This window comes from Aethalodelphis obliquidens, unplaced genomic scaffold (assembly GCF_003676395.1).
Source record: "Aethalodelphis obliquidens isolate GAN/ISIS:26980383/991018 unplaced genomic scaffold, ASM367639v1 scaffold89, whole genome shotgun sequence".
NCBI classification, from domain to species: Eukaryota; Metazoa; Chordata; class Mammalia; order Artiodactyla; family Delphinidae; genus Aethalodelphis; species Aethalodelphis obliquidens.
Genome location: NW_020838033.1, coordinates 4,017,509 through 4,034,606, shown reverse-complemented (window position 1 = coordinate 4,034,606; position 17,098 = coordinate 4,017,509). Strand labels below are relative to the sequence as shown.

The 17,098-nt window shown below is 41.4% G+C and overlaps 1 protein-coding gene across 4 annotated transcripts in view; it reads left to right on the top strand.

The window, feature by feature from the left end:
• The first annotated feature begins 455 nt into the window (after positions 1-455).
• FBXL20 (F-box and leucine rich repeat protein 20) overlaps positions 456-17,098 on the top strand; it is a 114,540-nt gene continuing 97,897 nt past the window's right edge. Inside the window, exon 1 of one of the 4 annotated variants that reach the window (XM_027094416.1) lies at positions 456-2,375. Coding sequence is in view for 2 of the 4 variants with exons in the window: in XM_027094413.1 (XP_026950214.1) it covers positions 2,474-2,521 (48 nt within the window). In the remaining 2 variants the exon portion in view is untranslated. The other 3 variants (XM_027094415.1, XM_027094413.1, XM_027094414.1) reach the window with 3 other exon arrangements.

Genomic DNA, 17,098 nt, shown 5'->3' with positions numbered 1-17,098 from the left:
TAAGTTGGTCTGGGTGGGGAAAATCTTATGGGGAATGTACTGCATAGTATCAGGGGCTCAGCTCCCCCAAGCAGAGCCAACAAATACCAAAATGAGTAAACTGGGAAGCTTTTTCTCTCTTTCTGTCTTCATCCCAGATCAAAGAATCCCGAGTTAGGATCTGGATGAAGGATAAGCCCCTGACTTGTCGATGGGCACACCCCACACACTGACCCAGCATCTGAACTTGCTTAACAGGGAGCCGGGGCTAAACTGCTTCACCCTGCCTGAGAACCAGGGAGCACTGCATTTCTCCACAGGGTGGAGGAGAAGAGGCAGAATAAACCAAGCCTGGGACACCTCCCTCCTGTCTAGGTGTACTCATTCTCCTGTTTCAAAAGACGGCAAGGACATGAAGTCAACTTCTACCTGTCTTCTGCTGCTGGAGTCTTTATGTATTCTTAGTTTGACCTGATTCCTCTTCTGTCTTTTGGCTTCATGTTAGGGGTTCTTGGTCAAAACCTGCTCTGATGTACATGAAGATTCCAGGTTCAAAAATCAATTTATTTTAAAACAAGTATTGGGGGGGGAGGCGGTGGGAATGAAGCAGGATATAATTGCCAAAACTAGGCTTGAGGTTGGTGGCTCTTGGAAGGATTTTCCTTAAGGCCTAGGTTTGAAAATTTAGGGCAGCACTATTATGAATTCTCAAAAGAAACCTTCCAGGGAGCCAGTGAGTCATAGTATCCAGCTGAGTCACTTAAAGCAGATTCCAGTATAGGAAACTCATTATTCACAATCCCTAAGCAATCTCATCTTCTTTTACCTTTTTTTTCCCCCCCCCAATCTCCCTCCCCCCTGATTTCTACCCTTGAGTTAGTTTTTTGAGGGGTAGGAAGTACTTAACATATCAGAAGCTAGGTTGGGAAACATGCTCAGTTGCAAAAGCTGAGCTTTAAATTTTGTTTCAAAAATGTACATCAGGAGCAGATGGGGAGGGTCTTTTCTAAAATCTTTTCAAATTTGATTTTCTGTGCATATGGCCGTTCTGTAAATACTTGGGGGTTTTTCATTTTTTTGAAAGTAGATAAAAATCTGTGGGATTTTTTCCCCCCAAACATTACAAAAACGTGTTTATTTACATGCGAATAAATTTCTTTGATAAAAAGCAACATGCCTATGTGTAATAAATTTTTAACCTTTGAATAATTTTTGTTTATTCAGCTTTTTAAAAGTCCAGTCAAAAAATTTTAACTAACAAAGTAAAAGTCTTTGCTGAGTATTACTTGAAATTAACTGGAAAGTATAATTGAAATTAGGGAAACAGACCCGTGAAAGTTTTCATCTGATTTATCTGCTCAAGCCAGTTTTACTAACTTTTGCAGGCCTTCGTCACTAAATTCATCAGCAGTGCTTGCTGGGAGAAAACTGCTCTTAGATGAGATGCAACTAAAATGCTGTTCTTATTTGACTGAACTGAAGCAATAACAGTAAAAGTATCTGGGACGGGAGGAGGCTGTAACATCTAGACCTGGCTTTGTGGGCCTGAGAATGAGTTTCTGAAGCTGGGTTCCTTGCTTAGGAAGCCCTTTCTAGGATAAAAAAATTTTAAAAAGTTCTTGAAGAGTTGGTTCATAAGCCTTCCAGCAAAAATATGCCTATTTTAAAAGATCTCCAGCACTAGTTGCTCTTAAATAAGCTCATCTCTTAATCAGACATTCCTAATAAGCCAGTCACTGAATGTGCAAGTGAAAAGAGGTAAGAAGACAAACTCATCTACTTTGTAATACAGTTAGAAGTGGTCCAGCCAGGACTGCTAGAATTTATGATAGTTTCTAATATTTTATCTTTGGGATACAATTCTGTAGTTTGTCGCTCTAAGGGTAAACTCTTATTCGTTAATTCATAGAAATTAGATCATAAGTTTTGAGACCTTGAGGGCTGGGGTTGCTAAAATATGACACAATCTAGCTTCTATAGAAAGTCATAATGAATGTTACGGCTGGGCAAGCGCCCCCGCCTGCTCCTTCAGACACGCTTGTTTCTCCCGCCAAAGTGGCGTCAGGATCAGGTTCTCACCAACCAGAGCCCTGATTGGAGGGCGGGTAGGCACTAGAGCCCATTGGGTGCCTGCGGCGGTCGGGCGGCGGAGGAGCGGGTGAAGCCGAGGCCTTTCTGCCTCACCCGCCCCCACCTCCACCAAAGCGCGCCCCTCCCCCGGCTAAAGGAATGGTCGCCCAGCTCCTGCACTGCACCCCCTGACCCCAAGGCACGAGGTGCGCCTTGCCGCACGTCCCCGGAGCAGAGGGCAGCACAATTGTCCCTCTGTCCTCCTGATCCATGCACAGGAAGATCCACGCTCCGCAGCGGCCCCCCAAGCCTCCCTGCAGCACCCGGTAATGCAATTCACGGGGGCGGGGGAGGCGGCAGCAACGGCGGCGGCGGCGGCGGCGGCAGCACTGCCCCAATCTAGAGACAACCAGAGACGAGGAAAATGGCTCCGAGTAGGGACCGCCTGCTGCACTTTGGGTTCAAGGCGACAGTGAGTGATAGGGGAAGGGAGTTGGGTGGCTGGGAAGGACATGTGCGCCAGCACAGGCTATCGGGGAAGCGACAAGACTTAGGGGGCTGGGAGGACAAGACAGACAGCTCAAGTGCTTAGTGAGTTGGTGCGTGCTGTTTGCCCGCGGAGGAGAGGAGAGTGGGCTCGGGTGCTGTGTGCAGTTGTCCTGCTTTCTCTTCTCTCACCGGTCGGCGAGCACGCGCGCACTCGCATCCGCCCCACAGCCCCTCCCATACATAAATACACACAGACACATAGGCACTTCCCTGCCTCTCCTTCTCGCGGTGGGCTTTCCTGCCTTGGAGGCAAGAGCGGGCTCGTGCCGCCGCCGCCGCCGCCGCCGCCGCCGCCGCCGCCGCCGCCGCCGCGCTCCGGCTGCTCCCGGGCTGATGGTCGCCGGCTGCACCCGGGGGTGGGGGAGGGGTGGTCCTGCGCCGCCGCCGCCGCCGCCGCCACCGCCGCCGCCGCCGCGCGCTCCTCCTCCTCCCCCTCCCCACGCAGTTCCGAGGCCCGGGCGGCTCTGCCCAATGAGGAGCGGCGTTGCTGGTAGGTGGGGAGTGTTTTTGTTTTGGGTTGAAGTTGAGGCTGAGGAGAGAGAAGAGCTAGCGACGACCAGTCGTCGCCACACCGCGGGAGGTGGAGGAGGCCCCGCCGGAGTCGAGAGGTCTCTCCTCCCCGCCGACGGCCCCTGCCCGCAGCTCCTCTGCCTCCTCTCGGTGCCGGAACTCACGGGCCTGCCCGGGGCCCCCAGTCTTTGCACTCCGCACGCCGCAGCGCCCGGCCCCGGCCGCACCCGCCGGCCCCATGAGGAGGGACGTGAACGGAGTGACCAAGAGCAGGTTTGAGGTGTGCGCTTGGAGGGGGCTAGGGTGGCGGGAGGAAGGCGATTCCCTCTCTCGTGCCCCGAAAAATTCGCTCCGCACTGAGCCTCCTCCCTTGTCTGGCGCCGTCACCCCCCGGCCTCTAGGACTGCCAGACTTCTCTCCCCCTTTTCGCGACCCGAAAGCCCAGTGCAGCCCGGCTTCCCTCTTCCTCCCGACCGGTCGCCTCCTGCCTCTTCCACCAGCGGGGCCCCGGCGGGGGATTAGCTCTGGCGCCCTAATTCCCCCTCCCCCCAGTATCACTCAGCTTTCCATTCTTTACACAACCCTTGGCTTGCCTCCCTTCACCCGGCAGAAAAAGCATCACAGCTCCGATCGACCGGAGGGAGCTAGCTTCTTTTCTTTCTGCCACTTTCTTCGTGAAGCGAGGGGGAAATTATGGGCTAGGGGGCTTTTCTCCGAGTTTGAGAGACCTTGGTTAAACTAGGGAAGTGGGGGTGGTAGACTGAGATGATAGAGACGACCACGAGTTTTCGGTGCTGTTTGCTTTGGGTATTGTTCTGATACTTCCTCTTCTTTCCCGTTTAGTCTGTACTTTTGTAGCTCATTGTTTCTGGGAACTCTTAGACGTGTACAGGCTTTGAGGTTGGGACGAAGGTCTGAGAGACTTAAAATCCATTCAAGTCTCTTTGTCTCTAAGAACTCCACCTCTGGCGAGAGAGGTTTATAGTAATGGAATTAAGGAATGGGTGAGGAAATAAAACATCCGAAAGCGTCTTTAGAGAGTAGTCAGTGTCAGGAAGTGGTTCCTTTGGGAAGTGAAGTATCGTAGCTACAGGTGAATTACAGTAGTATAGTAATATACGGGAAGGTGTTTTGAGGGGATAAGAAAGAGAAAGAAACTACAGCAAGAAGAGTAAATGTTGCCTGGCCTTTTTTGGCAGAGAATCAGGCTGACCTGGGATCACTCACAGCTCAGTGTACATCTCACTTGGTGTTTTTCTTCATTTCCATTTGAAGGATGAAATTGTAAGACGGTGAGACAGAAGTTTCAGGAAGCTTGCCAACTAGTTGCAGAGGATGAAATTGTTACCCAAGGTCTTCAGTTTAGTCTATTCCTTGATTTCTTTTTATGCTTATGGGAAAAATATTTTAATTTGCCCATAAAGATCAAGACAGGGAGTGTTGGGGAGAGTTTAACTGCAGAGCTACAGTGTTACTGTTGCAGGCCAGGAGTGGAGAAAAATCAAGGAATTGGTCTCCTTAGAGTCTTCATATTTACCTTCATCATGGGAAGGAATTATTATAGTAGATATGTTTTGGTGTTTAATAGAATTTTATGTTGCCCTAGTGTAGAGAGACCCAGTAAACTTAATTTATGATGGTTTCCTATTCAGTACTACTGTAAAAGTCCAGACTGCCATTAAAATTACTGAACAGATATTTAGCACTTAACAGAAATCTTCAAAGGGAAACCCAAATGCTGAAGAATTGAGTGGAGGGTGGCCTTTTGCCATTACAGTCAGCTCTTTATCATTTTGCTATTCACTTTTAGGTTGTGTGAGTAATTGTTGGAAAGAGTTCTTTGTAGTTTGTGCTTTAAAAATGCATTGCTATATCCTGTTTTTGTAATTATCTTATATTTTAATTTGTAGTTTATCTGTACTGGTGGTACTAAAATAATAAGAGAATGTATTGCTTTCTTGAGCATGTCTGGGTCTTTAAAATAAATTTATTTATTTTTAATTTATTTTTATTTTTGCCTGCGCTGGGTCTTAGTTGCTGTGCGCGGGCTTTCTCTAGTTGTGGCGAGCGGGGGCTACTCTTCATTGTGCTGCGCAGGCTTCTCATTGTGGTTTCTTGTCTTGTTGCAGAGCACGGGGTCTAGGCACGTGGGCTTCAGTAGTTGCAGCACACTGGCTAGTTCTGGCGCACAGGCTTAGTTGCTCCGCAGCATGTGGGATTTTCCTGGACCAGGGCTTGAACCCATGTCCCCTGAATTGGCAGGCGGGTTCTTAACTGCTGTGCTGCCTGGGAAGTCCTGCAAGCATGTCTGTTTACCTTGATTGGTACAACTAAAGTTTTCTTAACATGTCTAAGATAAAAAGGGAGGGAAAACTCCTTCTTCTGCAGTGTTTATTTGTAAACAAAAGGCTACTCTTATTATGAAGTGAAGTGTTCATGCTGAAATAAAAATGAGAAGGGACTGGAAATGATATGTGTTAATGAGTTTCATTGTCTGATGTTTCTTAAAGTCATTTACCCCTTAATGACCTAATTTACAGGTAATAAAGCAATAAACTTTGGTCTCTCATGAAGTAATAAACCTTGCTAATTCGTTGAAAACATTTTAAATGTTTACTTTCAATGGATAAAAGATGTAGATAAGATGAAGCAGCCTTTTCATATCTAAAATATTTACATTTTTTTTTAATTCTCAAAAATCACAGGTTTTTAAAGGACTGATAATTTTATGATTGTAAGCAGATAGCTCTGAAAATTTTTGTGAGTGCGGGAAATTTCTATAGCAAATATATAACAACTAATTTCAAATTAGTTATGGTTAATACAAAAAGTGAAAGATTGTTTTCTTGGCCACATTTTTTTATCTGGGCAGAAGATAACTAAAGCTTATTGTTTTTTATTTAATTCTTTAAAACCTTTTTTAGGGAATATTCTGTGTATTATGCTTTTGGATGTTGTAAGTGAAGGCCACACACTTTAAATCTCACACTCAGTGGTAGAGTTGTAGAAAAAAAAATTTTTAAGTTAAAATCAAGGGAGAAGAGTATCTGTTAGGCAGCTATGTAGTATCCTGTAGAATAGCCAAGTAGATGACTGTTGGATAAAAGAGTTTAAAAAAAGATATGGAGGTGTGAAAATTATTGTTGTTCTTTGCTGTATCACTTTGGCATTAAATCTGTACTATAATAACCCTTATAAGTTAACATAATGCATACTGAATTGTCTTAGTCTTCTAATTGAAATTCATTAAAATCCTTTTTTTTTTTTTCTTCGGTACGCGGGCCTCTCACTGTTGTGGCCTCTTCCGTTGCGGAGCACAGGCTCCGGACGCGCAGGCTCAGCGGCCATGGCTCACGGGCCCAGCCGCTCCACGGCATGTGGGATCTTCCCGGACCGGGGCACGAACCCGTGTCCCCTGCATCGGCAGGTGGACTCTCAACCACTGCGCCACCAGGGAAGCCCCAAATACTTTTATATTACTTGCAGTACGCTTTGTTTTGTGGCAAATTTTGATAATTTCCTTTCAAATTTAATAATGATTATTAAATATGTCCTGTATGCCAGGTGCACTGAGCTAGATGTCTTACCTTGGTTACTTCTAATTCTCACAATTCTCTTTTGAGGAAAGCTAGGGCCCAAGAAGTATTCAAGTTGCACAGCTAGTATTTTTGGGAGCCAAGATTCCAATCTGCAATTTTTTTTTTACTCCACTCTATCATTCTGCTCTGTTTTTAGCATAACATAGTATAAAAGCCCATAAAATGTGTGGAAAAGAGCTTTCCTAAAGTTCTTCATCCAGTATATTTTATTTTGCTTTTGCTATCGAGAGAATACAGCTATCCTTCTTTTTAAGTGCTGTAGCCAATGCTATCTTAACATAGTGAAATTAATGACAGACATGTGTAAATATCTAAGCTAGCCCTTGAATCCAAGTTTAGATTTTTTTCAGTTAGGACTCTCCACTTGTCATACTCTTAGTAGCTCCATTATGAGAATGTAGTATTATTGGAGGAAAAAATTCTTATTTGGGTTTATTAAAAAGTATAACTTAAAAAAAAAAGTTATAGTGGTAACATTCACTGACATTCACATACCATTTTACAGTTTAATCAGTCCCCGGAGATGTTAAGACTCACATAGCTAGGAAGTGATGAGTTCCAATTTGGGTATTTTGAATCCCTGTTCATTATTGTTTTTCATTATACCTCACTGCCTCTCTGATAAATCTGTAATACTACAGTTTGTATGATTAGGTTGTAATATTTCTTTACCTGCTTCATTTTATTGCTTCAATTTGTCCAAAATAAGAAAAATCATAAACTGTTCTGTGGCAGAAAGAAAATACTGCTTTGGGAGTTAAGAGAACTGGATATTAGATAACCTTGATTTTTGTCACCAACTAACTGTAGCTTTGGTCATCTCTTTTCACTTCTCTGGTTTGGTCATTTACCTCTTCTGTAAGAAAAGGGAGTTAGAATCAATTATTAAGGTTCCTTTTGTTCCAGATCCTATGAATCTGTAATTTTTGAATAAAAGCCGACCTTGGTCCTTTCTTCTGAAATAGCCACTCCAGTATTTTGTTAAAGTTTGTAGGCTCAGTCACACAGTACAGTTAAGACTGCAGTAATGACCCTTTTTCTCCCTTAAGGTTTTATCTTCTAACCTAAAGAACATTCTGCATAGTAAATAACCATATTTTCCAAGTTGGTGCATGTGGAAAATGTTATATTTTCCAGTGGGTGAGAGTCATTTGTGTCACTCTATTTGAAAGGCCTTGCAATGGGAAAGAGTACTAGTAAAACTAAGGAATTTTGTTTTTAATGCTTTAGAGATTGGTTTGAAAGCAATTATCTAACATTACTATAGAAAATCCAAATTAAAAGTCTGGGCTTTTTAGGCCCATTCAGACAATCTGTCCTTTTTTGAATAATGTTACTGATATTTCTTTATTGTATAATCATGGGTCCTTTTGAAGCACAGTACACTGTATCATGTACTTATATTGTAGTCATTCATTATTTAAAATAAACATATGTTTGTGTCTTGCTATAGTATATATAAGATAAACAGTTATGTATTGAAAATTATGCTTTCCATTAAGTCATTAAATTTTTTTAACTTGGCAAAAACTTCACAAGATGTATTGTTGATATTTAATCCTAGTTATAAGATGTGATCTATTTCTTTTTTAAAAAATAAATTTATTTATCTTATTTATTCATTTTTGGCTGTGTTGGGTCTTCGCTGCTGCGTGCGGGCTTTCCCTAGTTGCGGCGGGCAGGGGCTACTCTTCCTTGTGGTGCGCGGGCTTCTCATTGCGGTGGCTTCTCATTGCGGAGCATGGGCTCTAGGCGCACGGGCTTCAGTAGTTGTGGCACGTGGGCTCAGTAGTTGTGGCTCACGGGCTCTAGAGCACAGGCTCAGCAGTTGTGGCACACGGGCTTAGTTGCTCTGCGGCGTGTGGGATCTTCCCGGACCAGGGCTCAAACCCGTGTCCCCTGCATTGGCAGGCGGATTCTCAAGCACTGTGCCACCAGGGAAGCCCCGATGTAATCTGTTTCTACATTGAAGATTTTCATTCATTAAAGCAGTATTTCTGTTAGAAGTATCCACACTTTTAAAGTCATGTCTTCATGTTCTAGGCCTTTTGTCAGTTTTAGCTGTTAGTATTGGTGTTGTTTTTTAATCTTAATTTTAAAAAATCCTTCAATTTTCATCCTCAGAGTTGCCTCTTTTGAAATTTTGGTCTCATATTTCTTCTAAATTAATGAGTACTTTTGTTATTGCTAGCCCTTAGATTACTGTTTCCCAACTGGTGACAGATTGGAAACTAAATTAAAAATTTCAGTAATCTAACTAATACTGTGGTCTTGCAAGGGTATTTTTAGATGTCCAAAATAAAATATTCCGTTACACCAGGAAAATCCAAGGGAGGGAGGAAGAAGAAAGAATGCCCTTAAACTGACCAAATTTAGCTGCTTGTGCAGTTGTCTTTACACTGTTTTCCTATTTAATATCCCAGACTTAGTGAATTCTTAGATCAGACCCCTACCCAAAAATTGCCTCAGAAAAATGAAGGCATCCACCTGTGGTTTTATAGTTTTATGTCTTAATGCACTTGAACCCATTTGATAAAAAGATTTTAACTTAATAGCAACTACAGTAGGTGGTGGTATTGAACTATGCAGTAGTATTTATGCTTGATTCATGTTGCTTTATTATATAACTTTAAAAAGAAAGGTATGTATTCAAAGGTAATAAATCCAAAACAGATTTGCATTAGCTTTTGAAGACTATTTCTGTTAAAAGAATGGCTTTGCTGGCTAGTTATTTTCAGCACATATCGAGTAACGATTTAGCAGGCATGTGATTTAAAGCTATAGGTAAGTAACCTATTTATTCCCGAATCATATTTCCTCCAATTTGATTTTATGATATTCTGTTGGCTTTAATAAGCCTCATATCTGACAGTTGTAATCAGGTGGAAATGTAAGTAATTTAATCCATTTTGCTGTCTTCTAAGTTGCTCTGAGGTAAAAGTCACCTATTAAAACATGGTAGACAAGGGTTTAGTCAGTTATGAAACATATATTGGCAATGTCTTCTGTCATTTTTATCCTTGATCCCAGGAATTTCTAGTAAAAAGTAAAAAAAGGGAAATAGAACACTGAAAGTAAATAGTAAATTGATTTTATGCATTACTTTGGTGCTAAGACAGAAATCATATCTAGTAACAAGGAGGTGAAGGTTGGCAATATATCGAATGCCTGCCCAGTTTTATATAATCAAATGTAAAAGCTATTGTGATATTTGTTGGTGAGTGTAACTTTCTGATTAACTGAAGGATGCAGGCAGATACAATTTCACGATCATTTATTTATTTATTTTTGATTTATTCTGCTACTTTATTTTTATATAATATTTCCTACATGACTTAAAGAGTTATAAATTAATTATATTTTAACAAGAGTGGATAATTATGGGTACATGCACAGACAAAACTCAAGAATTCAGAGTCAGACTGTGGTTTATTCCCTATCTTAGAATTTGTAGCTAAGGGTTTCTTTGTTTTTTTTTTCCCACCAAGAAGAAATAGATACCTCGGGGACTGAGAAAGTGGGAGATCTTTGCTGACATGAAAAGAGTTGTACTTTCAGAATGGGTTAGAACAACAAGGGGTGCATATACTAACTCTTCATGATCATTCAAAAGTAAAAAATGGAAAAACATTCTCAGTTTTACTACAATTTACAATAATAAGAATATGCCATAGGTATAGCTATTCTGAGTACTTTTTTTTTTTTTTTACTATATGCAGTATGAAGGTATTTATGTGGCAGGAGGGACAGGCCAAAAGAAAGCAGTAAATTTCTAGATTAGGGCAGGTTTTTAAATGTAGAGTACCTCTTCTTTTATGCTTTCTTTCTGTCATCCTTGGTTGACAGTTTAGGCCCTGGAAAGGTCATCGCCAACTGCCTGTGTCCTGAATTGCAGTTACCAGCGAAGAGCCAGATTTGTTTTGTTCTTTGTTTTCTTTTTTCCTTTTTTGAGGTGGGTGGGGTGAAAGGAAAAAAAAGAGAAGGGATTTGCAGTTCCTTGAAAATTAACAGTTAAAAAAATATATTTCTGAAGAACCTAGGGGCAGGACAGGAATAAAGATGCAGACATAGAGAATGGACTTGAGGACACAGGGAGGGGGAAGGGTAAGCTGGGACGAAGTGAGAGAATGGCATTGACATATACATACTACCAAATGTAAAATAGATAGCTAATAGGAAGCAGCCGCATAGCACAGGGAGACCAGCTCCCTGAGAGCACCTAGAGGGGTGGGATAGGGAGGGTGGGAGGGAGATACAAGAGGGAGGGGATATGGGGATATACGTATACGTATAGCTGATTCACTTTGTTATAAAGCAGAAACTAACGTAACAGTGTAAAGCAATTATACTCCAATAAAGATGTTAAAAAAAGGAGAAAATTAACAATTTAATATTAACTATAAATGTTAGCTGCAAGGTTTTCCAGAGTTTTTTGTTAGAATACGTTATCCATTTTTTTGTCATCTTATTTTTTGAACTAGATCATCTATGTACTTTAATGTTCTAATTCTGAAATTAATTTGAGTAAGGAGAGGACGGAAACATTAAGATGGGACTTCCCTGGTGGCGCAGTGGTTAAGAATCCTCCTGCCAGTGCAGGGGACATGGGTTCGAGCCCTGGTCTGGGAAGATCCCACATGATGCAGAGCAACTAAACCCGTGCGCCACAACTACTGAGCCTGTGCTCTAGAGCCCGTGAGCCACAGCTACTACTGAGCCCACGTGCCACAACCACTGAAGCCCACACCCCTGGAGTCTGTGCTCCGCAACAAGAGAAGCCACCACAATGAGTATCCTGCGCACCGCAATGAAGAGTAGCCCTGGGGCTTCCCTGGTGGCTCAGTGGTTGAGAATCTGCCTGCCAATGCAGGGGACACGGGTTCGAGCCCTGGTCTGGGAGGATCCCACATGCCGCAGAGTGGCTGGGCCCGTGAGGCACAATTACTGAGCCTGCACGTCTGGAGCCCGTGCTCCACAACAATAGAGGCCACGATAGTGAGAGGCCTGCGCGCCGGGATGAAGAGTGGCCCCCGCTTGCCACAACTAGAGAAAGCCCTCGCACGGAAACGAAGACCCAACACAGCCATAAATAAATAAATAGATAGATAGATAGATAGATAGATAGATAGAGTAGCCCTGCTCACTGCGACTAGGGAAAGCCCATGTGCAGCAACAAAGATGCAATGCAGACAAAAAATAAGATAAAATAAATCAATTAATTTAAAAAAAAAGAAAATGAAAACGTTAAGATGATGTCTTTAGGATTTTACAGGGGGAAGTAACTTCTGAACTATGAAATACACGTGTATGTATATTACATACACATACACGTGTGTATCTATGTGACCTTGGGTTAATTGCCTTCTGGACCCCACTATCTGAACTCTAAGGTTCCTTCTCACATGGAAATTCTGTGATTCTCTGTAAATAAATCCCCCAACTTGCTGTGAGTTAGATATTAGATATTCAATTTATTGCCAGTGTTCTTACATTTCTTTGTTTTTAACTGCTGTTAAACACAAAACACTTACTTAGCCTTTGTGACCTGAACCTATATTCTGCTTTGGATTCCTGCTTGTTTTTGCCCTGAATTTTGATAAAAATGGAGGTGGGCACTGGCGAAAGAAAAAGACAAAAAGTATGGTATGTGTATATACCACAAGTACGTGTAAACCATATGTACATGTTTATGTATATACAACTATGGTGTATCTGTCCAAATGACTTTTGCCAAGGGAGTGAGGAATGGATATGATTGTGTGATATCCTGGAGTTTAGGGTGTTATGATTCAGTTTTTAATATTTATGGAATTTATGTATTTATATATAGAGAACCTATTTAAGAGCATTAGCTTTGAAGTCTGAGTTTGAACCCTGGCTGGGAAAAAGTGTATTAAAAGGAAAGAATGTAACTAATGATCTCTTTTCATCTGATTCAATTTTATATATCAGGTTTATTGAACAGGAACATCTATGAATTTTAACCAATGTAGTTGAACAGTAATTAACAGTGTTTCAATTTGGAGTTTATACTGTAACCATTATTGCATTCATTGTTAGGCAAATGTGGATATATGTCTCCTAAGATGAGAATCTGGAACTAAATTGTAAGTTGACATTTAAAACAGTCAGCTTTTACCCCAGAAACTGGTCATTCTTCCATCTCTGATTTGTAGAAAATAAAGCTATGGCATGACTGAACATGGACAAGTAAGTAGGGATGCATTTATTTTTTTAAAAGAGCACCGCATTGTTAATACCCTTTCCCCACACTCATCCTTACCAGTTTATTTGGAAAATTATTTACATGTCCTTCATTTGAAGACACTCACGTTGCAAAAATCACATCATAACTTACTTCTTCAACCCGTTTGTAGGAAGGAAACATGATATATTTTGGAAGTATCCTTGGATAAGTTAAAGCATTTATTTAATAATGTAACTTTCCTAACATTATCATGAATGGTAACTTCAGGAAGATAAAGGACTTTATATTCAGTGTTCTTAGTCACAGCTGACTGGAGTTATACAAAAACAGCTTCCCAAATCTAGATCTACACAACAACAAAAAATGCAGTTTTACTGAGGTCAACACGTTCCTTAAGAAAGAAAAATTGTATTTAGATTTTTTGCCTCAGAAGGTGGATTATAGGCCCTAAATGGTCCAGACAGAAAAGTTTGGCCTATAGGAATCAAGAACTCAAGGGGCCTAATGTTGACAGTACAGTGAACTCAAACTGAACGCTGGGGAAAACCACTTACTTCTCTGTCTTTACAGCTCTAAAATAAGATTTCCAATATCTATTTCCCTGTCTTAATACAAACTGGATTAATGTTAAAGATTAAACCTAATATAATGTTGTATGCCAATTATACCTCAATAGAAACAAAAAAGATTAAACCTAAAACCTCTAGTACTCCCTGAGTTAAATGGGTATTATTAAGGAGAAATAAATGAAACTAAATTTAATTTATGGCAACTGAATTCCATAGTAGAGATAAATAAGTAACAACCTGAATGTCTAATCAGAATCACCAGTGAAGTTTGTTGTACAGTACTAATCCCTTGAAACACTGGGATAAAGAGTACAAAGTTAACTTGTATTTGCAAGCTGGGAAATCAATTTACATACCATAGATTTGCCATTATAAAACCAATATCTCTTCGTAAGTTTATATCCTATCCTAGATGTTTCAGCCCTAGAAACAGGAGCAATATTTAATGTATAGCACCTAAAATACAGTTCTTTTACAACTTGTACATTTTACATGAATCAGATACGTTCAGTTTTACTAATGAAACCACCACACCACACTACAGCCTCTCAAACTACCAAGAACAAATATGTCTGGGAACTCAGCAAAGCTTATCTGACCTTGTCCGGGGCACAGAAAATCTCATTATAGAAAACCAGGGCGGGCTTCCCTGGTGGTGCAGTGGTTAAGAATCCGCCTGCCAATGCAGGGGACACGGGTTCGAGCCCTGGTCCGGGAAGATCCCACATGCCGTGGAGCAACTAAGCCCGTGTGCCACAGCTACTGAGCCTGAGCTCTAGAGCCCGTGAGCCACAACTACTGAGCCCGGGTGCCACAACTACTGAAGCCTGCATGCCTAGAGCCCGTGCTCCGCAACAAGAGAAGCCACTGCAGTGAGAAGCCCTCGCACCTCAACAAAGAGTAGCCCCTGCTCGCTGCAACTAGAGAAAGCCCCCGCGCAGCAACGAATACCCAACACAGCTAAAAATAAATAAATAAAATAAATAAATTAAAAAGAAAAAGAAAACCAGGGCATGGTATTGATAGTTCAGTTCTGTTCAGATTTTATTTAGCACCAATATGTGTCAGATATTGATAGGTGTTAGAGGTACGAAGCTGCTCCAAAGCATTGTCTTTTCCTCAGGGAGTTTGTTGTCTAGTTAAGAAGAAAACTGCATGAGAAAAATAATTTAGTGGGTTCTGGTAAATGCAGAGATAGCTATATGGGAGCGTGATAAGAACCAATTTCATGAAAAGCATTCACACTTTCTGTTATCCTCATACTGCTTATATGAGACGCATTACATTTTACTTAGAGCTTTTAAAAGAAAAAATCCATTGAGGCTGCTTTTAAAAAATATTAGCACTATACTGTCAGGTGTAAGAATTTATTTTTTTAATAAATTTATTTTTTATTTATTTATTTTTGGCTGCATTGGGTCTTCGTTTGCTGCACGCAGGCTTTCACTAGTTGGGGCGAGTGGGGGCTACTCTTCGTTGTGACATGTGGGCTTCTCCTTGCAGTGGCTTCTGTTGTTGCAGAGCATGGGCTTTATGTGCGTGGGCGTCAGTAGTTGTGGCACATGGGCTCAGCAGCTGTGGCTTGCGGGCTCTAGAGCACAGGCTTAGCAGTTGTGGCGCACCAGCTTAGTTGCTCCGCGGCATGTGGGATCTTCCCAGACCAGGGCTCGAACCCGTGTCCCCTGCATTGGCAGGTGGACTCTCAACCACTGTGCCACCAGGGAAGTCCAAAATTTATTTCAAAAAGTACAGGTATGAATTACTTATACTTATCTGTACCAGGGACAACCAAGGGAAAAGAGGTATGTTTTCATTAGTAATTTCTTTGGTTTTACTGGTACATCTTTAGGGAAACAAAACAGTGGGACTACTAATGATAGAGCTAATCAGAGTAACTGCTCTTCTCTAAAGCTGGACATTTCTCAGAGATGTAAGCAGAAATTAAACAGGGTTAGAAGAAGAGTAACAGGAAAGTAACACTTTCACCAGTAATTCCGGGAATTAATTATATAGTAGGTAGTTATACACATATTGTTCCATTTGTTTTTAAAGCAAAGAATAAATTTTGTTAAGGAATTTATGAATGACTGAATAATACTGACCCTCATTTACGGAGGGCATCCTGCTAACCTTCCTTTAGTAGGGCAGATATTTTGAACTGCCTTAAATAACCACTTAATATAGTGTTTTACACATTAAAGAGCATGTTCCCATTTATGATTTCATTTGAACTTAAAAAAAAATCTTGTATGTTAGGTAGGGGATATTTTTCTGCTATTTTATAGGTAGGAAAGCAGATACTCTGGAAGGCTGTTATTTTACCAACATTAAATAGCTGAGTGTAAAAGCCGGAACTTTAATCCAGTTGACTTGAAGTTTCTTATACTTGCCTCTAGGGCATGCTGACTGAGAATTTTTTTTTTTGCTTGCTTGCTTTCTTTTTCTTTCTTTCTTTTTTTCTTTTTCTTTCTTTCTTTCTTTCTTTCTTTCTTTCTTTCTTTCTTTCTTTCTTTCTTTCTTTCATTCATTGGAGTATAATTGCTTTACAATGTTGTGTTAGTTTCTGCTGTACAGTGAAGTGAATCAGCTGAGAATGGGTTGTTTTTTTAATTTTATTAAAAAAATTTTTTTGGGCTTTCCTGGTGGTGCAGTGGTTGAGAGTCCGCCTGCCGATGCAGGGGACACGGGTTCGTGCCCCAGTCCTGGAAGATCCCACATGGTGTGGAGTGGCTGGGCCCGTGAGCCATGGCCGCTGAGCCTGCGCGTCCGGAGCCTGTGCTCCGCAACGGGAGAGGCCACAGCAGTAAGAGGCCCGCATACTGCAAAAAAATAATAATAATTATTATTATTTTTTATTTTTGGCTTTGTTGGGTCTTTGTTGCTGTGCACGGGCTTTCTCTGGTTGCAACGAGCAGGGGCTACTCTTCATTGCAGTGCGCGGGCTTCTCATTGCAGTGGCTTTTCTTGTTGTGGAGCACGGGCTCTAGGCGCACAGGCTTCAGTAGTTGTGGCACATGGGCTCAGTAGTTGTGGCTCGCGAGCCCTGGAGCGCAGGCTCAGTGGTTGTGGCTCATTGGCTTAGTTGCTTCGTGGCATGTGGGATCATCCCAGGCCAGGGCTCGAACCCATGTCCCCTGCATTGGCAGGCGGATTCTTAACCACTGCACCACCAGGGAAGCCCCGAGAATGGGTTGTTGTGAACAGTTTACCCATTGTTATTCTTTAGATCTATAGCAAGTATTTATAAGATGTTTGGTTAGGGTTGATTAACACTTGAGTTTGTGGCGAAAGAATTGAGCAAAGTTAATTTTGTGGGGACTGCAAAACATGGGCATTGAACCTGTACTTTGGCTTACTAGCCAACTTAAGTAACTCTTAAACAGCCATGAACAAATATTCTGGATAAATCACGCTAAGTTGTAAATTCCTTTCAGATACCTATGTAATAAATTACATTTGTAGCAAAAGCTGTTAGTGTATCATTCATATGTTGAATAAAACTGATTTGATTACCTTCTTTACTATAATTCTTCCTCATGAGAACTAGGAGTGAGATACTAAAAGTTTTATAATAAGTATTTGTAGAATCTTGAATATAAGTTTATAAGGCTTCG